The 26837-nt window shown below is 43.6% G+C and overlaps 1 protein-coding gene across 2 annotated transcripts in view; it reads left to right on the forward strand.

Annotated features, from left to right (window-relative positions):
- Positions 1-26116, forward strand: part of CHST11 (carbohydrate sulfotransferase 11) — a 284497-nt gene extending 258381 nt beyond the window's left edge. The window contains exon 3 of one of the 2 annotated variants that reach the window (XM_029205565.1): positions 24952-26116. In XM_029205565.1, coding sequence (XP_029061398.1) covers positions 24952-25806 — 855 coding nt within the window. In that variant the 3' untranslated portion in view covers positions 25807-26116. The remainder of the gene's footprint in view (positions 1-24951) is intronic. The other variant, XM_029205566.1, reaches the window with a different exon arrangement.
- Positions 26117-26837: the final 721 nt, after the last annotated feature.

The raw sequence follows: 26837 nt of genomic DNA on the forward strand, positions 1-26837 counted from the left end.
TTTACATTCCCACAAACAGTTCAGAGGGTTCCCTTTTCTCCACACCCTCTCTAGCGTTTATTGTTTGCAGACATTTTGATGATGGCCATTTTGACCAGTGTGAGGTGATACCTCATAGTGGTTTTGCTTTGCATTTCTCTAATAATTAGCAATGTTGAGAATCTTTTCATGTGCTTTTTGGCCATCTCTATGTCTTCTTTGGAGAAATGTCTACTTAGGTCTTCTGCCCATTTTTCGATTGGATTTGTTTGTTTGTTTTTGCAGTACGCGGGCCTCTCACTGTTGTGGCCTCTCCCGTTGCAGAGCACAGGCTCTGGACGTGCAGGCTCAGCGGCCATGGCTCACGGGCCCAGCCGCTCTGCGCCATGTGCGATCTTCCCCGACCGGGGCACGAACCCGTGTCCCCTGCATCGGCAGGCGGACTCCCACCCACTGTGCCACCAGGGAAGCCCTGTTTGTTTGTTTTGATATTGAGCTGTACAAGCTATTTGTATATTTTAGAAATTAATCAGTTGTCGGTCACCTCATTTGCAAATATTTTCTCCCATTCTATGGGTTGTCTTTTCCTTTTGTTTATGGTTTCCTTTGCTGTACAAAGGCTTTTAAGTTTGATTAGGTTCCATTTGTTTATTGTTGTTTTTATTTTCATTACTCTAGGAGGGGGATCCTAAAAGATATTGCTGTGATTTATGTCAAAGAGTGTTCTTCCTATGTTTTCCTCTAAGAGTTTTATAGTAACCAGTCTTACATTTAGGTCTTTAATCCATTTTTAGTTTATTTTTGTGTATGATGCTCCAGAGTGTTCTAATTTCATTCTTTTACATGTCCAGTTTTCCCAGCACCACTTATTGAAGAGACTGTCTTTTCTCCATTGTATATCCTTGCCTCCTTTATCATAGATTAGTTGACCATAGGTACGTGGGTTTATTTCTGGGCTTTCTATCCTGTTCCATTGGTCTATATTTCTGTTTTTGTGCCAGTACCATACTGTCTTCTGTTTTGTTTTGTTTTTGAATTTTATTTTTTATACATCAGATTCTTATTAGTTATCCATTTTATACATTATTAGTGTATACATGTCAATCCCAATATCCCAATTCATCACAGCACCACCACCACCCCGCTTAACCCCCTTGGTGTCCATACATTTGTTCTCTGTATCTGTGTCTCCATTTCTGCCTTGCAAACCAGTTCATCTGTACCATTTTTCTGTATTCCACATATATACATTAATATATGATATTTGTTTTTCTCTGACTTACTTCACTCTGTATGACAGTCTCTAGGTCCATCCACGTATCTACAAATGACCCAATTTCATTCCTTTTTATGGCTGAGTAATATTCCATTGTATATATGTACCACATCTTTTTTTTTTTTTTTGGGACTATGTTAGGTATTCATTGCTGTGCACAGGCTTTATCTAGTTGTGTTGAGTGGGGCTACTCTTTTATTGCCGTGTGCAGGCTTCTCATTGTGGTGGCTTCTCTTGTTGCAGAGCACGGGCTATAGGCACGTGGGTTTCAGTAGTTGTGGCCCCTGGGCTCTAGAGCGCAGGCTCAGTAGCTGTGGTGCACAGGCTTAGTTGCTTAGTGGCATGTGGATCTTCCCAGACCAAGGCTTGAACCCTGTGTCCCCTGCATTGGCAGGCAGATTCTTAACCACTGCACCACTAGGGAAACCCTATCACATCTACTTTATTCATTCATCTGTCAGTGGGCATTTAGGTTGCTTCCATGACCTGGCTATTGTAAATAGAGCTGCAACGAACAGTTTGGTACATGACTCTTTTTGAATTATGCTTTTCTCTGGGTATATGCCCAGTAGTGGGATTGCTGTGTCATATGGTAGTTCTATTTTTAGTTTTTTAAGGAACCTCCATACTGTTCTCCATAGTGGCTGTATCAATTTACATTCCCACCAACAGTACAAGAGGGTTCCCTTTTCTCCGCACCCTCTCCAGCATTTATTGTTTGTAGATTTTTGGATGATGGCCATTCTGACTGGTGTGAGGTGATACCTCATTGTAGTTTTGATTTGCATTTCTCTAATAATTAGTGATGTTGAGCAGCTTTTCATGTGTCTCTTGGCCATCTGTATGTCTTCTTTGGAGAAACGTCTGTTTAGGTCTTCTGCCCATTTTTGGATTGGGTTGTTTGTTTTTTTAATATTGAGCTGCATGAGCTGTTTATATATTTTGGAGATTAATCCTTTGTCCATTGATGCGTTTGCAAATATTTTCTCCCATTCTGAGTGTTGTCTTTTCGTCTTGTTTTTGGTTTCCTTTGCTGTGCAAAAGCTTTTAAGTTTCATTAGGTCCCATCTGTTTATTTTTGTTTTTATTACCATTACCCTAGGAGGTGGGTCAAAAGAAATCTTGCTGTGATTTATGTCAGAGTGTTCCTGTGTTTTCCTCTAAGAGTTTTATAGTGTCCAGTCTTACATTTAGGTCTTTAATCCATTTTGAGTTTATTTTTGTGTATGATGTTATGGAGTGTTCTAGTTTCATTCTTTTACATGTCCAGTTTTCCCAGCACCACTTATTGAAGAGGCTGTCTTTTCTCCATTGTATATCCTTGCCTCTTTTGTCATAGATTAGTTGACCATAGGTGTGTGGGTTTTTCTCTGGGCTTTCTATCCTGTTCCATTGATCTATATTTCTGTTTTTGTGCCAGTACCATATTGTCTTGATTACGGTAGCTTTGTCATATAGTCTGAAGTCAGGGATAAGATTCCTCCAGCTCCGTTTCTTTCCCTAGAGATTGCTTTGGCTATTTGGGGTCTTTTGTGTCTCCATACAAATTTTAAGATTTTTTGTTCTAGTTCTGTAAAAAATGCCATTGGTAATTTGATAGGGATTGCATTGAATCTGTAGATTGCTTTGGGTAGAATAGTCATTTTCACAATATTGATTCTTCCAATCCAAGAACATGGTATATCTCTCCATCTGTTTGTGTCATCTTTGATTTCTTTCATCAGTGTCTTACAGTTTTCTGAGTACAGGTCTTTTACCTACTTAGGTAGGTTTATTCCTAGGTATTTTATTCTTTTTGTTGCAATGGTAAATGGGATTGTTTCCTTAATTTCACTTTCTGGTCTTTCATTGTTAGTGTATAGGAATGCAAGAGATTTCTGTGCATTAATTTTGTATCCTGCAACTTTACCAAATTCATTGATTAGCTCTAGTAGTTTTCTTGTGGCATCTTCAGGATTACCTATGTTTAGTATCATGTCATCTGCAAACAGTGACAGTTTTTTTTCTTTTCCAATTTGGATTCCTTTTATTTCTTTTTCTTCCCTGATTGCCATGGCTAGGACTTCCAAAACTACGTTGAATAATAGTGGTGAGAGTGGACATCCTTGTCTTGTTCCTGATCTTAGAGGAAATGCTTTCAGTTTTTCACCATTGAGAATGATGTTTGCTGTGGGTTTGTCATATATGGCCTTTATTATGCTGAGGTAGGTTCCCTCTGTGCCCACTTTCTGGAGAGTTTTTATCATAAATGTGTGATGAGTTTTGTCAAAAGCTTTTTCTGCATCTATTGACATGATCATATGGTTTTTCTTCTTCAATTTGTTAATGTGGTGTATCACATTGATTTGCTGATATTGAAGAATCCTGGCATCCCTGGGATAAATCCCACTTTGTCATGATATATGATCCCTTCAGTGTGTTGTTGAATTCTGTTTGCTAGTATTTTGTTGAGGATTTTTGCATCTATATTCATCAGTGATATTGGTCTGTAATTTTCTTTTTTTGTAGTATCTTTTTCTGGTTTTGGTATCAGGGTGATGGTGGCCTGGTGGAATGAGTTTGGGAACGTTCCTTCCTCTGCAATTTTTAGGAAGAGTTTGAGAAGGATGGGTGTTAGCTCTTCTCTAAATGTTTGATAGAATTCACCTGTGAAGCCATCTGGTCCTGGACTTTTGTTTGTTGGAAGATTTTTAATCACAGTTCCAATTTCGTTACTTGTGATTGGTCTGTTCATATTTTCTGTTTCTTCCTGGTTCAGTCTTGGAAGGTTATACCTTTCTAAGAATTTGTCCATTTCTTCCAGGTTGTTCATTTTATTGGCCTAGTGTTGCTTGTAGTAGTCTCTTATGGTGCTTTGTATTTCTGTGGTGTCCATTGTAACTTCTCCTTTTTCATTTCTAATTTTATTGATTTGAGTCCTCTCCCTCTTTTTCTTGACGAGTCTGGCTAAAGTTTTACCAGTTTTGTTTATCTTCTCAAAGAACCAGCTTTTAGTTTTGTTGATCTTTGCTATTGTTTTCTTTGTTTCTATTTCATTTATTTCTGCTCTGATCTTTATGATTTCTTTCCCTCTACTAACTTTGGGTTTTGTTTGTTCTTCTTTCTCTAGTTCCTTTAGGTGTAAGGTTAGATTGTTTGAGATTTTTCTTGTTTCTTGTGGTAGGATTGTATTGCTATAAACTTCCCTCTTAGAACTGCTTTTGCTGCATCACATAGGTTTTGGGTTTTGTTTAATTTTATTTATAAGCAGGTTCTTATTAGTTACCTATTTTATACATATTAGTATATATATGTCAGTCCCAATCTCCCAATTCATCCCACCACCACCCCCTGCTTTGCCCCCTTGGTGTCCATACGTTTCCATCCCAAAGGTTTTGGATCATCGTGTTTTCGTTGTCATTTGTCTCTAGGTAATTTTTGGTTTCCTCTTTGACTCCTTCAGTGATCTCTTGATTATTTAGTAACGTATTGTTTAGCCTCCATGTGTTTGTGTTTTTTACATTTTTTCCCCTGTAATTTATTTCTAATCTCATAGTGTTGTAGTCAGAAAAGATGCTTGATATGATTTCAATTTTCGTAAATTTATCGAGGCTTGATTTGTGACCCAAGATGTGATCTATCCTGGAGAATGTTCCATGTGCATTTGATAAGAAAGTGTAATCTGCTGTTTTCGAATGGAATGTCCTATAAATATCAATTAAATCTGTCTGTCTATTGTGTCATTTAAAGCTTGTGTTTCCTTATTAGTTTTCTGTTTGGATGATCTGTCCATTGGTGTAAGTGAGGTGTTAAAGTCCCCCACTATTATTGTGTTACTTTTTATTTGCTCTATTATAGCTATTAGCATTTTTCTTATGTATTGAGGTGCTCCTATGTTGGGAGCATATATATTTATAATTGTTATATCTTCTTCTTGGATTGATCCCTTGATCATTATGTAGTGTCCTTCCATGTCTCTTGTAACATTCCTTATTTTAAAGTCTATTTTATCTGATATGAGTATTGCTACTCCAGCTTTCTTTTGATTTCCATTTGCATGGAATATATTTTTCCATCCCCTCACTGTCAGTCTGTATGTGTCCCTAGATCTGAAGTGGGTCTCTTGTAGACAGCATATATATGGGTCTTGCTTTTGTATCCATTCATCAAGCCTGTGTCATTTGGTTGGAGCATTTAATCTATACACATTCAAGGTAATTATAGATATGTATGTTCCTATTACCATTTTCTTAATTGTTATGGGTTTGTTTTTGTAGGTCATTTTCTTCTCTTGTGTTTCCCACTTAAAGAAGTTCCTTTAGCATTTGTTGTAGAGCTGGTTTGGTGGTGCTGAATTCTCTTGCCCGTAAAGCTTTTGATTTCTCCATCGAATCTGAATGAGATCATTGCTGGGTAGAGTAATCTTAGTTGTAGGTTTTTCCCTTTCCTCACTTTAAATATATCATGCCACTCCCTTCTGGCTTGTAGAGTTTCTGCTGAGAGAAATCAGCTGTTAACCTTATGGGAATTCCCTTGTATATTATTTGTCATTTTTCCCTTGTTGCTTTCAATAATTTTTCTTTGTCTTTAATTTTTGTCAATTTTGTTACAGTGTGTCTCAGCCTGTTTCTCTGTGGATTTATCCTGCCTGGGACTCTCTGCACTTCTTGGACTTGGGTGGCTATTTCCTTTCCCATGTTAGGGAAGTTTTCTACTATAATCTCTTCAAATATTTTCTCGGGTCCTTCCTCTCTCTCTTCTCCTTCTGGGACCCCTATAATGGGAATGTTGGTGCATTTAATGTTGTCCCATAGGTCTCTTAGGCTGTCTTCATTTCTTTTCATTCTTTTTTCTTTATTCTGTTCCATGGCAGTGAATTCCACCATTCTGTCTTCTAGGTCACTTATCCATTCTTCTGCCTCAGTTTTTCTGCTATTGATTCCTTCTAGTGTATTTTTCATTTCAGTTATTGTATTGTTCATCTCTGTTTGTTTGTTCTTTAATTCTCCTAGGTCTTTGTTAAACATTTCTTGCATCTTCTCAATCTTTGCCTCCATTCTTTTTCTGAGGTCCTGGATCATCTTCAGTATCATTATTCTGAATGCTTTTTCTGGAAGGTTACCTATCTTCACTTCATTTAGTTGTTTTTCTGGGGTTTTAGTTCCTTCATCTGGTACATAGTCCTCTGCCTTTTCATTTTGTCTATGTTCTCATTTTTTCTATGTTTCTGTGAATGTGGTTTTCATTCCACAGGCTGCAGGACTGTAGTTCTTGTTGCTTCTGCTGTCTGCCCTCTGGTGGATGAGGCTATCTAAGAGGCTTGTGCAATCTTCCTGATGGGAGGTACTGCGTACCATACTATTTTGATTACTGTAGCCTTGTAGTATAGTCTGAAGGCAGGGAGCCTGATTCCTCCAGCTCCGCTTTTCTTTCTCAGGATTGCTTTGGCTATTCAGGGCCTTTTGTGTTTCCATACAAATTTAAAAATTTTTTGGTTCTAATTCTGTGGAAAATGCCATTTGTAATTTAATAGGGATTGCATTGAATCTGTAGATTGTCTCCGATGGTATAGTCATGGTAACAATATTGATTCTTCCAATCCAAGAACATGGTATATCTTTCCATCTGTTTGTGTCGTCTTTAATTTCTTTCATCAGTGTCTTATAGTTTTCAGAGTACAGGTCTTTTGCCTCCTTAGGTATTATTCCTAGGTATTTTATTCTTTATGATGTGATGGTAAATGGGATTGTTTCCTTAATTTCTCTTTGTGATCTTTTGTTGTTATTGTATAGAAATGCAAGAAACTTCTGTGTATTAATTTTGTATCCTGCACCTTCACTGAATTCATTGATGAGCTGTAGTAGTTTTCTGGTATCATCTTTAGGATTTTCTACAGATAGTATCCTGTCATCTGTAAACAGCAGAGTCACTGTTCTTTTAAAAAAAATCATCAAGCCTTTTCCCAATTCTTGCTTCACTTTTCTTTAATGGATTCCTCAATCAAGCCAGCCCAGGGGGACCTTTGCCATGTTCCCTATACTGAATAATAAAAAAGGTCACTGAACAGGAGTTCAGTTTCAGGAATTCCACAGATAATGAGTCCACATGATACTCCTTAGGTTGCTGGAAGCAGGGTTGTTTGCTACATCTCACAGAGATGTTTTAGCACCATGTAGGTGGCACTTGGGCCAGCCCACCCATCACTCTGTTCCTGGATCCATCCGTGTGCCATGGACAAGAGCTGCTGAACATTCCTCTTTTCACCATACAGTCCAGCAGCACAAAGGGGCAGAAGACTCGGTTTCTGGTCCCAGCTTTGCCACTTCCTGGGAGTGGGTGGATGGGTTAACATCTCTGGGCCTCAGTGTTGCCATCTGAAAATCAGAACGTGGTATCAGATGATCGCAAAGGTATTTTCCGACTCTGAAGCTCTGTGTTCCAAGGGCTCTAGGGCTGTAAAATCACTCTGCACCTCTACAAACAGAAGGACATGCCCACCTCTGATGCCATTAACTTGAGGGTCTTATTCATCTGTGGACCCCTGGTCCAAATCCATGATGTCGTGTATGGCTCCATTATGTGTATTTGTATATATGTCCCCAGAAGTGACTGAGAAGCAGCCCAGGTTCTTAAGTTTCTCATTAAACAGCTGTGAATTTAGACATGCTTGTCCCTGTAGCACTCAATGATGGCCTTCCTGTGGCACTTTCATTATCCTCCCAAATGGGCCATTCTTGAACGAGGGAAAAGGTAGTAAAGCAGCTGAGACAGACAAAAAGTCTTAGTATTTGAAAGGCATTAACACGTTGGCACAAAGCTAATCACTCTTTTCTGAGTCTTGCAAGTACTGGGCACTGAGTGCCTGGCACTTGGGACACAGAGATACCCAGGCCCTGTCCTAATAGCCTTGGAGGAGGGAAATAAGTTGAACTCACATTGTTCACGGCGCTATAACCATAATTGGGATGGAGCAGCTTGAGACAAAGGGGTCTGGGTAAAGGTGGTAAAAATGGCTCTTTTGGGGCCCCAGGTCTGTGGCTGCGGGGGAGGAGGGCTTTGAGCCCCTGTCTCAGAGCTGGCTCCACCTCCCCTCCTAGCGAAAGACCAGCCTTGCCCTCGCCAGGAAACACACACCATGCAGACATGAAAGCCTAAGAGAATGTACCCTTTGAACGATAGGGAAATGGGATATTGTTGAAACATGCTACTTGATTAAGAAATAAACTGACCTCTGGGGGTGTCTCCTAATCCATAGTTCACTGACTCTGAAATTCCATGCACACTGTACAGTCTGTTAATACTTATTAATAGCTAATCTCTCTATAGCCTCCAGTTTGCTTAACAAACAGCTGCCAATCCAAGTTGCCTCCAATTGCTTCTGTCTCTGACGTCAGTGAGATATTGAATCGCCGTGAGCCAGGCGTTTTGCATAGATAACAAATGTGTTGGATGTCAACTGCAGAACCTGTTCATGTAAAAGTGAGGGCTGGGGCTTCCCTGGTGGCGCAGTGGTTGAGAGTCCGCCTGCCGATGCAGGGGACACGGGTTCGTGCCCCAGCCCGGGAAGATCCCACATGCCGTGGAGCGGCTAGGCCTGTGAGCCATGGCCACTGAGCCTGTGCTCCCTAATGGGAGAGGCCACAACAGTGAGAGGCCCGTGTACCGCAAAAAAAAAAAGTGACGGCTGATCAGCAGTTTTCAAAATGGGACACAGGATCACCAACCTTGGAATCGGCCTGGTAGAATCATCCTGGGGCAGCCGTCAAGGGCAGGTGCCTAGAACAACCAGACCCACTGAGTCAGAATTTCTCCAGGTGGCGTCTAGGAATCCATATTTCACCAAGCACCCACTGTGATTCTTACATAAAGAGTGAGATGTGCTCTTAGGCTACGGGAGAGGCAGGGTAATGTGCTCACTATACTGTCGGCCACTTTGGAAGCTACCCTCTAATATTTTTAGTGATAAAGAGAAGTGCTAAGTGCTTTCCTTGTAAGCTCTCACTGAATCCTCTAAACAGCCTTGAGGAGGAGACACGATTGTTGTCCCCATTTTACAGATGGGGTAACTAAGACCTGAGGAGGCCAAGTGATGTGGGTAAATATGAGCGGTAGAACATTCTGATGAGTCTAGGAAGAGAATCAGCAAGAACCAGTGAAGTCAGTCGGTCCCAAGGAGGGAGAGACCAGAAGGAGAAGCTGGGGGGTCATAACCTTCTGCCTCAGAAGAGCATCGCCCTCTGGGAGGCCCACGTGGGTGGGGTGCCATCGGCCACCTCGGCTGGGAGAGGGGTGAGCCATTGGAGGCTGCACAGTGGAACTCCCCCGCCCCCACGCCTCCTGCCAGCAGTGACTTCCAAGGGTCCCAAAGCATCAGTCAGCAGTGCACATTCCACCTGCCCTCCGACTTCTGCTTTCCCAGGAAACCCAGCCTCCCGAGCACGTGGGAGGCACATCCCTTCCCTGCCATTGTCCCTGTTCCGGGCCACCATTCATCGGACACCGGTCCAGCTTGGCAGCAGCATCCCCATCCCTGCACACACACACACACACACCCCGCACCCTGCCCAGGCCTCCGGAAGCCTGAACAGCTGATCTGAGATGGAAATGAGCCCCTGCAGCCACACCTGGTCAGGCTGAAAGGGAGCCCTTGGCACCAGCACCCTCGAATGATTCTCCTCCTGCTTCCTGGCCTCACCATTCGGGTGGAAAGTGCCAGTTCCCACCCCCCCACCCCCCACGTCAAAGGCTACCGCAGGCACCCTGAGCCCATTTCCACCCGGCACCAAGCACCCCAGCTGCTTGTCTCTTGGTCTCTGGCCTCTGGGCTGATACTGAGCTCTTGCATTGCAGCTGCAGGATCTTTGCCAGAAACCCTCCATGGGGAGATGGGCTGGGGCTGCAGACTGAGGCACCAGGAAGCCCATGCGGCCTCATCAGCCCTTTTGTGGCCTTTAAAAATCCCCATCACCCCCAAGTCATTCATTCCTGTATGCATGCACGCATCCATTCGTTCATTCAACAAAGCTTTGAGTGTCTAGTATGTGCCAGGCACCGAGGATATGAGGATGAACACACAGTAAAAAGTACCTGCCCTCTTGGAGTCTACATTCTAGAAGGGAGAGACATGCAAAATAAGTAGATTGTAATGAGGGTGTTAGAAGGAGGTATTACCAAGAAGAGTGGGTGGGCAGAGCTGAGGTCCCAGGGGTGTCTCTTAGTAACCACTGCTGATCGTGAGCTATCCTAATTGCATTCTGAACTTCTGCAGTCTGGCTTGTTCCACCTCTTCCCCCCCCCCTCAACTGCTTACGGTTCGGTTAACTGAGCAGGGCAGCTGGGTGGGGAGGCAGTGGTGGGCACAGCTCAGAACAGCCCTTTCCAAGAGGGCACCTCGTTACTAGTCCCACTGTCCAGTGCCTGGGTGAGGGCACCAACTGGTGGCCCCCGTGCAAATCCAGCCCAAACAAGTTAAAAAAATTTTTAAACACCACTAAAAAAATTATTTTTTGATTGTAGCTAACATTTGAGAATGCAGATGACACATAAAATCGGGTTTTCTGGCTTCTCTTGAGAATTTGAAACATCCCAAAAGACAAGGTCCCCATTCCCTCACGACAACACGAGCAAGATTTAAGTGGCATCTCCCACCTTCAGTGGCTCAGGGACTCCCTGCTGCCTCCAGAGGGCATTGGAGTTTGTGACCCTAACCCAGGTCACCAAATTTAAACCCTGATACAAAAGAAGTACCTTAACCCTCTGCTTGCTTGTTTCTGCCCTCAAAGTACCCAAGGTTAAAACGCAGCTCAGAGCCTTAGCTCACCTGTGGCCGTGTCAGCTGAGCCTGGCTGGGGGGCTGCATCCAGAGGCCAGCTCTGGGCCCTCCATCACCCAGGGTCTCCTGCACCACTGCCTCACCTTCCAGGGCTCAAAATGCTTCCCATCCATTGCACCTTTTCCTTCTTTTTGCTTTGGAAAGGTAGGAAAAGCTCCTGTAGAGATTCAGTCCTTATTATTAAACAGGTGATTCCCTAGTGACAAGTTGAAATCCTAAGAAACCAATTTCCTGAGGCAAGAATATACAATGAGAAAAAGACAGCCTCTTCAGCAAGTGGTGCTGGGAAAGTTGGATGGCTGCATGTAAATCAATGAAGTTAGAACACACCGTGCACAAAAATAAACTCAAACTGACTTAAAGACTTAAACATAAGACATGATACCATAAAACTCCTAGAAGAGAACATAGGCAAAACATTCTGACATAAATCATACCAATGTTTTCTTAGTCTCCCAAGGCAAAAGAAGTAAAAGCAAAAATAAACAATTGGGACCTAATCAAACTTACAAGCTTTTGCACAGCAAAGGAAACCATAAACAAAGAGACAACCTACAGAAAGGGAGAAAATATTTGCCAACGATGTGACCAAGGCCTTCATTTCCAAAATATACAAACAGCTCATACAACTCAACAACAAAAGAACAAACAACCCAATCCAAAAATGGGCAGAAGACCTAAAGAGACATTTCTCCAAGGAAGAAATACAGATGGCCAATAGGCACACAAAAAGATGCTCAGCATTGCTAATTATTAGAGAAATGCAACTCAAAACTACAATGAGGTACCACCTCACACCAGTCAGAATGGTCATCATTAAAAAGTCTACAAATAAATGCTGGAGAGGGTGTGGAGAAAAGGGAACCCTCAAACACTGTTGGTGGAAATGTAAGTTGGTGCAGCCACTGTGGAAAACAGTGTGGAGGTTCTTCAGAAAACTAAAAATAGAACTAGCATATGATGTAGCAATCCCACTCCTGGGCATACATCCAGAGAAAACTATAATTCAAAAAGATAGGGCTTCCCTGGTGGCGCAGTGGTTGAGAGTCCGCCTGCCAATGCAGGGGACACAGTTTCGTGCCCCAGTCCGGGAGGATCCCACATGCCACGGAGCGGCTGGGCCCGCGAGCCATGGCCACTGAACCTGCGTGTCCGGAGGCTGTGTTCCACAATGGGAGAGGCCACAACAGTGAGAGGCCCGTGTACCGCAAAAAAAAAAAGATACATGCACCCCTATGTTCATAGTGGCACTATTCACAATAGTTAAGACATGGAAACAACCTAAATGTCCACTGACAGATGAATGAATAAATAAGGTGTGGTACATATATGCAGCACAATGGAATACTATTCAGCCGTAAAAAAAAGAATGAAATAATGCCATTTGCAGCAACATGGATGCAACTAGAGATTATCATACTAAGTGAAATAAGTCAGAAAGACATACCATATGATATCACTTATATGTGGACTCTAAAATGTGACACAAATGAAAATATCTATGAAACAGAATTATAGACATAGAGAACAGACTGGTGGTTGCCAAGGGGGAGGGGGTTGGGGGAGGCACGGAATGGAAGGTTAGGGTTGGCAGATGTAAGTTTTTATATATGGGATGGATAAACAAGAAGGTCCTGCTATATTGCACAGGGTATTATATTCAATATCCTATGATAAACCATAATAGAAAAGAATATTTTAAGGAAGAATGTATATATATGTATAACTGAATCACTTTGCCGCACAACAGTAATTAACACAACACTGTAAATCAACTATACTTAATTCAAAAAAAGAAAAAAAGAAGCCAATTTCCCTGGCAAAGCTAATGTCAGTTAATGTGGAATCAATTCTTTCCTAAACCCTTTAAGTTTTGCAACAGGTTCAGACTAGATTCTTTCTTTAAAGGCTCAATGTTTTTCTCCTTTCTTTTCTAAACATAAAAGGTTTTAAGCATTATAGAATTCCTAGTGGTTCTCTAAGGACTCAGCCAAAGACGTTAGAAGTGTGGCCTTCTAGACCTTTGATCTCTGGCCCTACAGGATGGAAAGCCCCTAATTTCAAATCTGAAGACCAGGATGGTGAAATTTGCCCAAGATCACACAAGGGTCATTGCTCAAGTCCACTCCATGATTTAGTTTATATAGCTGCTGGCATTGGAGCCTCTAAGACATGGTTCCCACCTGGGCAGCTTTCGAATCCCCAGGGAGCTGGCCACACCCAAAGCAATCACATCAGATCTCTGGGGTGGGCCCCAGCCTTCAGTATTTAAAGCTCCCCTGTGAGCTGCCAGGATGCAGACGCATGGCTCCAGCAGATGCCCTGGAGACGGTAACTCCCAGAGGGAGCTGCAGATCCTGGGGGGCTGCACAGTGCAGGGGCTCAGAGCACAGGCTGTCTGGATTCAAAACCCAACCCCAGTTCCTAGCTCCCTGATCTTGAGCAACTTATTCTCCCTGCGCCTCAGTTTCCTCATTCATAAGTTGGGAACACTAATGATACCTATCCCCTAGACCGTGAGGATTAAAAGTGGCTGGTACATAGTACGTGCTCAAGAAATGGTAGCTAGTATAAACGTAGGCCTCTTTTTTGCTGTGGATGTGGTTTCTTCAGGGATTCCTCATGACTAGCCTTTCTTGTGAGAGTTTAGGAATTACTGGACCAGAAGGAAATATAATAGAATCATAGCAAACCAGATCCCCGGGTTTTCCTCTCCCTCCCCCAATTCTGAAATCAGCGAGATGATGGCAGTGTCCCCAAGATGCTCGAAGGGGTCTTGTATTAGGATTTGCAAGTGGAGAACCTGAGGCTGGACCCAAGCAGGCAATTGTTAAGGACAGATTCTGCCAACCCCACTCTCCTGATGCCTTTACATTTACCTTTTTCTCTGGGTTTCCATTCCTCTGCATCTCCTCCACCCGGGACAGTAAAATGGACCAGCTGCTCCTCCTTCAGTTTGGGTCCTTGTGTCTGAAAGAAACTGTAAACACCGCAAAAGATGTTTTAATTTAAGGGAAACGTGCTTTCCTTCCTTTTAAGATGAAACATAGTGAAGTCTTAAAGACTTTTTCAAACAGTCCCTAAATTTGGTACTTCAGCTAATTACAGTTGCCTTTTTTAAATGTCCAAATTAAAAATAGACATCTAAGTGAGAACACAGGACACAGCCCAGAGCCTGTAGCCATGTTCACGGTTTCCTAGAATCAGCCTTCCTCTGACCTAATTTATACTTTTGGGAGATCAAAGGGAGGTGAGGGGAGTCGAGGTTGCAGCTGGAGGTAGACCTAGGAGTTGCCTGGCAGCAGATGACGAACTTGGCTCTGTGTTCTGTAACTAAGAATAGCTTGAACTGGTGAAAGACGTTAGATTACAGTCCTTTCCTCATCGTGTAAAGATGTGGTTCTCAAAGTGTGGTCCTTGGACCAGCAGCGTCAGCATCACCTGGTGTAATGGGCTGAATTGTGCCCCACCCCCAGTATTCATATACTGGAGTCCCAACCCCCCAGTACCTCAGAACATAACCGTATTTGGAGATAGGGCCTTTAAAGAGGTGACTGAATTATATTGAGGCCATTAGGGTGGGCCTAATCCAGTAAGACTGGTGTCCTTATAAGAGGAGGAAGAGGACTTCCCTTCGTGGCGCAGTGGTTAAGAATCCTCCTGCCAGTGCAGGGGACACGGGGTCAAGCCCTGGTCCAGGGAACATCCCACGTGCCACGGAGCAACTAAGGCCGTGCGCCACCACTACTGAGCCCGCGTGCTGCAACTACTGAAGCCCGCGCGTCTAGAGCCTGTGCTCCACAACGAGAAGCCACCGCAATGAGAAGCCCGCGCACCGCAACGAAGAGTAGCCCCCGCTCGCCGCAACTAGAGAAAGCCCGCACACAGCAACGAAGACCCAACACAGTCAAAAATTAAATAAATGTATTTTTTAAAAAAAAGGAAGAGACACCAGGGGTAAAGATGCACAGAGGGTTGACCGTGTGAAAAGGCAGCAAGAAGGCAGACATACGCAAGCCAAGGAGAGAGACCGCAGAGGAAACCAACCCTGCGCACACCTCCAGGACTCTGAGAAAATCCGTTTCTGCTTCTTAAGCCACCCAGCCTGTGGTGTTTTGTTATGGCCCCTAACAAACCGACAACCTGGGAACTTGCTAGAAATGCAGATTCTCAGGCCCAGTCCCAGACCTACTGAATTGGCAACTTGGGGTGGATCCAGCAAACTGCATTTTAACAAGTCCTCCAGGTGATTGCCATGCAAGCTCAAAGTTGAGAACCATTCACATGAGGTATTATTGGTAATACCTGGCAGAGCCAGCTCAGGAAAAGATGACACGTGGTCGGAAGTACGGGCCGGTCTGCTGAATATAAACTTTCTTTTAGTAGGTTCTGGAGAAGTCCCACTGGGATCTTTAAGTGGGACGGTGTGTGAAAGTGCTCTGTGAATGCTGAAGGGCCCTGTGGACACAGGTGGTAGTGACGCGTGCTACTCGTCTCCCACGAAGAAAGAGACCCTCTGAATGTTCCAGCATGGGCACACTGAATCCAAGAATCTCCCTCCTCGACTCAAATTTCTGAGTCCCTAACACTGCGTATGTTTTCTGCCCCAAGCAATTGGAATGCTACTTCTTTCTGAGAACAAAAGCAAGGAGACTTAATCCCGTTTCCCCTTTTGTCCCTGCTACAAGGAAGCCCACCACCAAAGAAGATCCTCAATCACAGCCCTTTTAGTATATTTGTTGTTTCCTCTTTCAGTTTTATGCTACACATATGTCCTTTGTTATGGTCTCTTCAGATACCTTTGAGAAAGGAAAGAAGAGGGGAGAGAAAGGGAGTGAAAAAGGAAAGAGATTGATCTCAAGCTCAGATAATTATCAGAACCACAAGCCCTCTTTGTAAAACTGATACAGCCTGGTTGGAGAAGACAGATGTTTTCTTTCCGTGACGAGGGAGCAAGCTGTTCACCAAGGAAATGCTCTTCACTCCCTCCTCTTCCTGGATAGATGTCAAACTGATACTCGGGGAACCTGTTAGTTGCTGAAGAGTTGGGACCATTACAAAAGCTCCTGTGAACCCTGACTGGGGACAAGTGTGGAAGTGACATGACCAGTTCTGCATTTTCTTTAAGGTTAGAAATCACTGCTTACCTGATTACAATTTCTAACATGCGGTTGGTCCTAATAATAAAAATGGAGATATCTGCAACAGCCCAGGCCGCCATCCGAAATCTCTCCTGCCCCATCCTGGCCATGATGGTGAAGAATCCTTCTCTTCCCTCTGACCGGTCCAGGGCTCCCCTTAATCCAGGTTTCTTAAACCAAGATACAAGGGGTCCACAGATATAGCTCCCAGGGATCTGAGTTCTGAGAATTGTATTAATTTTATGTTTTTATTTTGTATTCTTATTTGTATTTTGAAAAAACGTTAAAGCATTTCTGGATTGTCAGGGCCACACCTAGTCCTGCCATGTGAAATTATGGCACACGTGTTCAGATGGTCTTGGTAGTAACGTGTATCTCAATTTTTATTGTCTTGGGCTCATTAGAAACGGGCAGAGACAAAAAATATATAGATGATGCATTTGGACCAAGCAAAGGTCAAGTGATATTAGAGGGTGCTGGATTTTACAGTAACTAGAAATGAGAAAGCAGTGGGAAAGTTGAGCGGCACATACAGGAGGAATGCCACGCTGCAAAGAGCCTATCCCGGCATAGACGGCAAGTACCCTGTACGTTTCTAGTAGGGCTTTGGTTCCAGTAAACGTCATCATCCCTCAGGTTAATGTTGTTCACTTGAATGTTTCCATTTGTTCTGGTCTTCTCTACCTAGTTTTATATTTGTGCATATTTTAGCACCATTATACTTTAAATAAGTTAAATCAACACTAGCCTGAAATTGTTTTAAAATAAAAACAAAATATTTTGTTAAAAGAAAATCAACACTAGAGGCCTGGGTGAATTCCCTCCTCTGAGAAGGAATTGGGAATATGTCTCAGGACTGAGAATATGCCTATTCTCTTGATCTGTGCCCCAAAGCCCTCCTGAGGGAAATTGTGCTGCCTCCTTGCAGCAGGTGCACCGTTTGCCACCTAAACTGCCGTGGAGAAGGAGGAAATGGAAGAGAAAGAAACCACAGTAGCACATTCCAAAGCCCCTTTGAGTTATTTTCTGTCTCTGCAATTGGATGTAAAACGACGCTGTGGTATCGTTTCCATTTTTCATGGCTCTGCGGTCCCGAGTGCAATATTATCTGACGTGCTACCTCCCTGGGGATTCAAACGGCCAGAAAATTGTCTCCAACTGAAAAAAGCTGGGGGAAAAGAAGGAGGACCCCTTGTTTCTCTGCTCATTTAGCCATTTATTGCCTTCAGTACTGTCCAGTAGTGATTCAAATGGACAAAATTGACGGGCCCTTTTTCCTTCCTAGTCCTGTTTCCTTTAGGACAGTTCTGGTTTGGGTTTGGTTTTTTAAGTGGCATGAATGCTCTTCTTAAGGTGATGAATACATCTGTTCAGAAATCGCAAAAGTCAGAGTTTTACCATTCAAACTAAATATTAATTGAACTCCATGACCTAGGGCTGGCCTGCAACAAAATTATAGAGCTGGTGAAATTTGTCTTTGAGATTTCTGGACTTCTTTCTTGGATTTTTTTTTTTCTTCTTTCATGAAGAATGCATAGGGACTTCCCTGGTGGCGCAGTGGTTAAGAATCCGCCTGCCAATGCAGGGGACACAGGTTCAAGCCCTGGTCCGGGAAGATCCCACATGCCGTGAAGCAACTAAGCCCATGTGCCACAACTACTGAGCCTGCGCTCTAGAGCCCGCAAGCCACAACTACTGAAACCCGCATGCCTAGAGCCCGTGCACCGCAACAGGAGAAGCCACTGTAATGAGAAACTCGCGCACCGCGCAATGAAGAGTAGCCCCCGCTCATCGCAACTAGAGAAAGCCCGCTCTCAGCAAGGAAGACCCAACGCAGCCAAAGATTGATTGATTAATTTAAAAAAGAATGCATATATGTTAACTGCCTTCAGTGTACCATACCTTGTACAAATTCTGAACTAGACTTGATCTTATTGTCTAAATGCCAACCCATACTTTTTATTTGATTTAATCAACACCCCTGCAGGGTAGGTGGCACTATTCCCATTTTGCAAATAATAGAACCGAGGCTTAAAAAGTTAAGGGTCTATATCATCTCACACCAGTCAGAATGGCCATCATCAAAAAATCTAGAAACAATAAATGCTGGAGAGGGTGTGGAGAAAAGGGAACCCTCTCGCACTGCTGGTGGGAATGTAAATTGATTCAGCCACTATGGAGAACAGTATGGAGGTTCCTTAAGAAACTACAAATAGAACTACCATATGACCCAGCAATCCCACTACTGGGCATATACTCCGAGAAAACCATAATTCAAAAAGAGTCATGTACCAAAATGTTCATTGCAGCTCTATTTACAATAGCCAGGACATGGAAGCAACCTAAGTGTCCATCATCGGATGAATGGATAAAGAAGATGTGGCACATATATACAATGGAATATTACTCAGCCATAAAAAGAAACGAAATTGAGCTATTTGGAATGAGGTGGATAGACCTAGAGTCTGTCATACAGAGTGAAGTAAGTCAGAAAGAGAAAGACAAATACCGTATGCTAACACATATATATGGAATTTAAGAAAAAAATGTCATGAAGAACCTAGGGGTAAAACAGGAATAAAGACACAGACCTACTAGAGAATGGACTTGAGGATATGGGGAGGGGGAAGGGTAAGCTGTGACAAAGCGAGAGAGAGGCATGGACATATATACACTACCAAACGTAAGGTAGATAGCTAGTGGGAAGCAGCCGCATAGCACAGGGAGATCAGCTCGGTGCTTTGTGACCACCTGGAGGGGTGGGATAGGGAGGGTGGGAGGGAGGGAGACGCAAGAGGGAGGAGACATGGGGACATATGTATATATATAACTGATTCATTTTGTTGTAAAGCAGAAACTAACACACCATTGTAAAGCAACTATACTCCAATTAAGATGTTAAAAAATTAAAAAAAAATAAATAAAATACACATGATACCAAAGTTAAACAGGAAAAGAGTAAGTCACAACCTCATTAAACCTAGAACATGAGACACAAAGCAAAAATTTTTTTACAAAGCAGAAAGGCAAATAAATGAAATAGCAAATAGAAAAATAAGGAAAAAAATCACTGAAACTGAGCTGTTTTTTTTGAAAACATACACAAATTTAATAAACCTTGAGCTAGACTAAGAAACAAAGAGAAGACTTAAAATCAGAAATGAAGGAAGAGACATTAGAACTGACAACACAGAAATAAAAGGGATTATAAGAGATTTTATGCCAACAAATTGGATAACCCAGAACAAATGGATGAGTTCCTAGAAATGTACAACAGGCCAAAATTAAATCATGAAGAAAGACAGCACCTAAACAGATCCATAACTAGTATGGAGATTGTATCAGTATCTAAAAACCTTCCCATAAATTAAGAAAACCCCAGGACCAGATGGTATCACTACTGAATTCTACAAAACATTCAAAGAAGAGTCCTTTGAATCAAGTCAGTTCTTCTCAAACTCTTCCAAAAACGTCATACTAGTCTAAGTGAGAGTTACATATAAAACAGTAGTTTCTAAAGTAGCTGATTACCAAGATCATTTGAGAATCTTTTAAAAGACAGAGATTATGAAATCTCTTCCCCAGAAGTTATGATTCAAGTCAAGGCCTTGATGTCAGTATTTTAAATATCTGACTCTGACGCAGAGTCCGGTTTTCATTGATGTGATCACCTCTTAAGAACTGTTGTCTCTTGCTAGGGGAATGGTGGTCAGGTGCTGACCATATGTGATACTTCAGGTCTTCTTCATCTTTCATCTTGTGATCTTCACAACCTTTCCCCATTTTCAAGCTCTATTGAGATATATCTGGATTTACCTAAGAAAAGTCTTTCTGAAAATCCTCCTCCAAAATCACTACTGGGTTTAGGGATGGCTCCTTGGGGTACTTCTTAGACCTTTTTGTTGTCTGTCATAGGAATTGACCCTGTTTCTCTAATCCATTGCTTTAGAAAAACTACAGCTCTTTCTTTTCATAACTATCTTTCTCTTGCAGTCTAAAGCCAAATAATATAGAATCTTCTCCTTCCCATACAGTAATTAAATAGGAATGAACACAGTTTTGAGTTTATTGTCTGTTTCCTTTTTAAGGGTTTTCACTAATAATAATAAGTAGAAAGCAAAGAATGAAACAGAGTTCACCAACATTTTAAGGTCAGCTGTCCAAGTCGTCTGAAGTGTAACCGCTAAAACAATCTTCATTCCTCCCCTTTAACTTCAGGGGAGTTAGAGACAGTCAGGCAAGCCTTCTAGCTAATATTTTGTACTTTAGATCAATGTGTCACTACTCTTTAACCTCTTAGATCCCCTTTTTTATACTCATCTTTGATTTTACCGTAATTCACATAGGTGGGGGCAAGCAAATATGGCTCTGTGGGCCCTTGGCTTGAACCAGGGAAAAAGACAATTTATCTTAGCAAAAAACTAGAAGAATGATACAGGTGAACTTATTTGCAAAACAGAATAGAGACACAGACGTAGAGAAGGGAAGTATGGATACCAGGGTGGAAGGCGAGCTGGGATGAAGTGGGAGAGTGGGATTGACATATATACACTACTATGTATAAAATAGATAACTAATGAGAACCTACTGTATAGCACAGGGAACTCTGCTCAGTGCTCTCTGGTGACTTAAATGGGAAGGAAATCCAAAAAAGAGGGGATATATGTATACGTATAGCTGATTCACTTTTCTGTACAGCAGAAACTAACACAACATTGTAAAGCAAATATACTCCAATACAAATTAATTTAAAAAAAAAAAAGTTAAGGGTCTTGCCCACGCCTAGGTCTTCTGATTGCAGATCTTACCCACTTTCTACTTAGTGCTCTAATACCCTTTCCTTACTCTTCTATGTAAAAATATTATCTTATATAATGTTACCCTCTCTTATACATTTATATTTTATAACAATTTGCTCAAAGGTATGGGCTGAAGGCTTCATTCCTGTATTAGTTCCCTAGGACTGCCATAACAAAGTATCATAAACTCAGTGGCTTAAAATAACAGGAGTTTATTCTCTTACAGCTCCAGAGGCTGGAAGTCTAAAATCAAGGTGTCAGCAGGGTCACGCGCTCTCTGACGGCTCCACGCGTACACCGTTCCTTGTCCTCCCCTGCTTCTGGTTGTTGCTGGCAATCCTTGGCATCTCTTAGCTAGTAGATGCATCACTCCACCCTCTGCCTCTGCCATCACGTGGCCTTCTCTATGTGTGTCTCTGTATTCTCTCCTTATAACGACACTAGTCATTGGACTAGGACCCACCTTAACTCAGTATGACTTCAGTTTAACGAATCGCATCTGCAAATAAAAACCCCGTATTTCCAAATAAGGTCACATTCTGAGGTCCCCCATGAATTTTGGGGTATCACTATTACAGCCTCTATTAAAGAACGTTCTGACATCTATGAACAATTGGGAAATTTCTTTAGCTACAGAGGGGCCTTCCCCCTTTCCTATCAAGTTTCCCTGAAGAGATAATTAACTGATTCATTCATTCAACAAATACTTAGTGACCGTCTACTATATGACTGGCACTATTGCAAGCACTGGAGCTACAGCCCTGGAAAGAGAAAGATCACACTTCATGGTACTTGCATTCAACAGGGAGAAACTTTTGCCAGTGTGGTATGAAGGTGTGGCCGCAAAGGGCAGGAACTACAAGGCTTCATAATAGGCTCCAGAACTGGCTTGTCCTCACTTCTAACACATTCTGCTAGCCTGAGCAGGTCACAGCCAGCCGGAGTCAAGGGGCTAGAGAAATAGACTCGACTTCTTGAAGGGAAGAGTGACAGTGTAGGATTGTAAAGGGGAATGACCGTCGAGAGGGCAGTGACAACTCCTTCGAGATTTCCCCCAGTTGCTTGTGAGACTAAAGTAGCAAGAGAATCTCCTGTTTGCTCATGGAATTTTCACAACATTTGCACTCTGTCTTGGTTTGCTTCCTTCCCTTGAGTGTGGAAAGTTCCAGTGGTGAGAGCATCTACTTCAGAGAATTGCTGGGAAGATTAAAGATAATGTATTTAAATAACCTGAAGGTGTGAAGGTGCCTGACACAGAGTAGCTCCCCCAGCTGTCTGCTGTTGTCTCATACCAGCTCATGATCACCAACACCATCATCGTCGTGGGAACCATGAGAGAAGACAGACATAGAGCCCTAAAGCAGGATGTAATGACTTGTCTCCAGTGGCCCCCAGGATATCCCTCAGGTCCCCCATAAACTCATCAGTGTTCCTAACTTAAGCCCATCCCAATTGCCCTGTGCATATTCTAGAATGAATTGTACAGATTGTGGTTCAGAGTTGGAAACACAAGGCCAGCTTCTTGGGTCCCACCCAGGCCCTTGGCTCTACTGACTTGCCTGTGCAGGTGGCTTTAGGAGCGGGGGGATTTCACTGATCCCTCCACATTAGCTACTCTAGACCACCCGCAGTCCAGCCTGGAGAGGGCAGTGGCTCTGGGGCTTTGGGTCCCTGTGATCAAGTGGTCGCCCGACTTGAGAAAACCAGGCATGAAATAGGTGGGGCAATTGTGCTGTAAAGGACGCTCAGTGGGGAGGGTGTTTAGAGGAGGGAATGATTCTTCCACTTATGTGGCAGGGGAGTGTGTTGGGCCTTCATGGATTATCCAGTTTATACCCGCAGAAAGGGAGAGGGAAGAATCCCAGGTAGGAGTGGCTGGGCCCAACAGGAAAAGAGTGAATCATTTGTTTCTTTGGAGCTTCCTTCAGTTCTAAAAGGGGGAGGAGGGTTTCCCTGGTGGCGCAGTGGTTGAGAGTCCGCCTACCGATGCAGGGGACACGGGTTCGTGCCCCGGTCCGGAAGGATCCCACATGCTGCAGGGCGGCTGGGCCCGTGAGCCATGGCCGCTGAGCCTGCGCGTCCAGAGCCTGTGCTCCGCAACGGGAGAGGCCACAGCAGTGAGAGGCCCGCGTACCGCAAAAATAAAAAATAATAATAATAATAAATAATAATAAAATGGGGAGGAACGGGAATGAGGTGGGAAAAGTAGGTTGGTGCTGGACTCTGAAGGACCTCAGAAGACGAGTATGAGGACGGGGACCCCATTCATTCCGGGGTCAGGGATGCAACCATGTCATCTGCAGCCCCAGAGTGGCTATTCCATAGCCCTGGTGCCCCAGTCTCTCTATAACTTTAATCATAATATTAGTATCTTTGATATTTAAAAGAAGACCCATACATCTGAAACTAACACAACATTATAAATCAACTATGCTCCGATATAAAAGAAAAACTTAAATTAAAAAAAAAGAAGAGCACATTACACATTCAGGAGGGTAGATGGAGGCATGGCATTAAGCCAAACAACAGTAGGGTGCCACCACTCCATTGAAAGTCTCTGAGTCTCTGGGGTTGGAGACCAGGATGGCAGTGCACCAGGCCAGTGTGGTCTCATGTTGCCCCTTCTAGGTAGACTGTGAGAACTAGTTCAGATTGGGAGTGAACGGCCTTTAGGGGAGAAACCTTTGCTCCTAGAATTCAGAGGAGCACACAGCTTTCCCCTTTGGCCCCTACTGAGGCCGCCAGCTCTCTGGCCTGGCGCCTCCTAGGCTGTGAGCCCTTTAGGAAAGGGTTATATCTCCCAGGGGTGCTGGGCAGAGTGCCTTGTACTTTATGAGGTCTGGACACATGTTTGAATGGATGGATCAGTGGATGAATATGGCAGAGAGGAAAAGCTCAAAGATAATAAATGTAAATACCTATATATTATGGTTCCAAGTGATATATAACCCAGACTTAAACTGCCTTTTGCACCAAAGCAAATGTATTGACTGATGCAACAAAAGCCCAGAAGCTGGGGGTCTGGTTTCAACATATGGAGCCAGGTATTCAGATGATGTCGCTGGGAATACATCCCCTTGTCTTTCTGCTCATCCCTCCTCTGTTCCCTTCATTCCCGGTCTAGTTCTCCCTGCATAGTGGTCCCTCCTCCCTGACCCCAAGCTCCAGGGTGCATTCTCTCAGCTCAGCGAGAGGAAAGGGAGCTGAGAATGAAGGAAAGCAGGTTCTCAGGTGAAAATCAAGGCACTGGTACTGAGGAAGCAAAAAGCAACAGGTGTCCACAGCGATAGGCTTGTAGAAAAACTGGATCCCCTTGCTTTGAAATAGATCAACAAATGCCAGAACTCCATGCTTTTCTTCCTGCTTTAATCAAGAAGACTGGAGGCCTGGACATCAGGTTAGAGTGGAAAGTGGGCAGCTTTGGTTGCCAGGCAGACTTGAGTTTGAATACTGACTCTCTCGCTGTGTGATCTCTCTTTAACATCTCTGAACCTCAGTTCCCTTTTCTTTCCAGCTGGACTGTCAGCTCCCTAAGGGCAGTTACCTCGTTGCACTTTTTCATTACTGCACCCCCGGTGCCTAGCAGCATGCTACCTGGCACAGCCGCAGGTATTTGATATTGTTAAATAAATCAGTAACGGTTCAAGTTTGTTGTACAGTGAAAAGAAAAACTGTATACATGAAGCTCTGATAAAATGCCTGGCGCGTAGGGGGTGATGGGTAAGTTATAGAGTTGGTCATTATCATTACTCTCCAAAGGAAGCATGGTGGAACACAACCAAAATAGTCCCGACAGCTGATGGAGAATTGGAAAGGGAGACAGGCCATTTAGGTTGTCAGTGGCTGCCTTGGTGGCCCGCATTGGCCATCGTGTCGTGGATGTGACCCAGTGTAAACATCCCACACAAGTACTGAGTTCTTATTCTTCTTGTGTCCCCTCTGCAGCTGGAGCTCTCCAACACGGCCGTCCTGCACCAGATGCGGCGGGACCAGGTCATAGACACGTGCCGCGCCAACAGCGCCGTGAGCCGCAAGCGGCGGGTGCTGACCCCCAACGACCTGAAGCACCTGGTGGTGGATGAGGACCACGAGCTCATCTACTGCTACGTGCCCAAGGTGGCGTGCACCAACTGGAAACGGCTCATGATGGTCCTGACCGGGCGGGGCAAGTACAGCGACCCCATGGAGATCCCGGCCAACGAGGCACACGTCTCGGCCAACCTGAAGACCCTGAACCAGTACAGCATCCCCGAGATCAACCACCGCTTGAAAAGCTACATGAAGTTCCTGTTCGTGCGGGAGCCCTTCGAGAGGCTGGTGTCCGCCTACCGGAACAAGTTCACGCAGAAGTACAACACCTCCTTCCACAAGCGCTACGGCACCAAGATCATCAGGCGGCAGCGCAAGAACGCCACGCAGGAGGCCCTGCGCAAGGGCGACGACGTCAAGTTCGAGGAGTTCGTGGCCTATCTCATAGACCCGCACACGCAGCGCGAGGAGCCCTTCAACGAACACTGGCAGACCGTCTACTCCCTCTGCCACCCGTGCCACATCCACTATGACCTCGTGGGCAAGTATGAGACGCTGGAGGAGGATTCCAATTACGTCCTGCAGCTGGCGGGCGTGGGCAGCTACCTGAAGTTCCCCACCTACGCCAAGTCCACGAGAACTACTGATGAAATGACCACAGAGTTCTTCCAGAACATCAGCTCAGAGCACCAGACGCAGCTGTACGAAGTCTACAAACTCGATTTTTTAATGTTCAATTACTCAGTGCCAAGCTACCTGAAATTGGAGTGAAGGGTGGAGGTGGGGAGAGGGGCGAGAATCGTGCTTTTTAATTTAAGATTTTTATTTGTCAAAAGAATTCTATGGATATTGGGTTATTTTGTAAATTAATATTTCTTTGGGGATGATGCTGCGAGCAGCATAGTGAGAATTATTTAAAATCCTTTGTAGGGAAGGACGGCTGTCTTTGCAGGGCACTAGGATGGGTGTCCTTGTTTTTTAGACATGAATCCCCCAACACTTTCAGAGGTTTCTTTGTGTTCGGGTGAATTCCATGAATTGTGCATCCCATAAATTCTAATTAATGTTATTTATAGTTATTTAAACATGGTCTCTGTATAGGTTTCTTTTTGTGGCAGCAAGATTCTAACGTCTTTGCAGAAGAAATCTATGTTTCGTTCTGTGCTTGCAGCAGCTCGTGCAGGGGCATGAATGTTCTCCTTATTAACCGCTCAGAGAGTCACTGTGATAACAACCATTGTGCTGTCTGTTGATACCACCGTTCTTGAAATTCTGCTAGAAATAAATAGAAAGAGGCACCTTTGCAAGGGACTGATTCCAAACTGATTTCAGTCGACCCAAACGTTCCTCACACGAAAGAAAAGTGATTTTTTTTTTTTTTAACCCAAGGAGAGAGCTGATTGTAGCTTTTTTTTTTTTCCCACCAGACTTAGCAATCTGGTAGAATAGGCTTTTCTACAGAATTTTTTAACTGGCAGTGCCAGTTGTGATGAAGGTGAAGTGGCTGTTGCTTTACATTCAACAAGTATTTATTAAGCAACTACTATGAGCTAGGCCTAATTCTAGACCCTGCGGATAGAGCATTAAACAAAACCAATAGTCTTGGCCCTCAAGAAGCTTTACGTGGACGCAGAGTATCCAGCTTGACAGTTAGCAAACCCCTGATATTCATGGACTTAACATGAGGTTTGGACTATTCACGAACCACCCCAGAAGGTTCAGGATCCCTACAAATTTGCATTTTTCTATGGCCCAAATTTGAAAACCACGTGCTTGGAACAGGCCACTTAACTTGGTGAGTA

The sequence above is a fragment of the Monodon monoceros genome, unplaced genomic scaffold, assembly GCF_005190385.1.
Source record: "Monodon monoceros isolate NGI ecotype Baffin Bay Population unplaced genomic scaffold, NGI_Narwhal_1 Super_Scaffold_6, whole genome shotgun sequence".
Classification (NCBI taxonomy): domain Eukaryota; kingdom Metazoa; phylum Chordata; class Mammalia; order Artiodactyla; family Monodontidae; genus Monodon; species Monodon monoceros.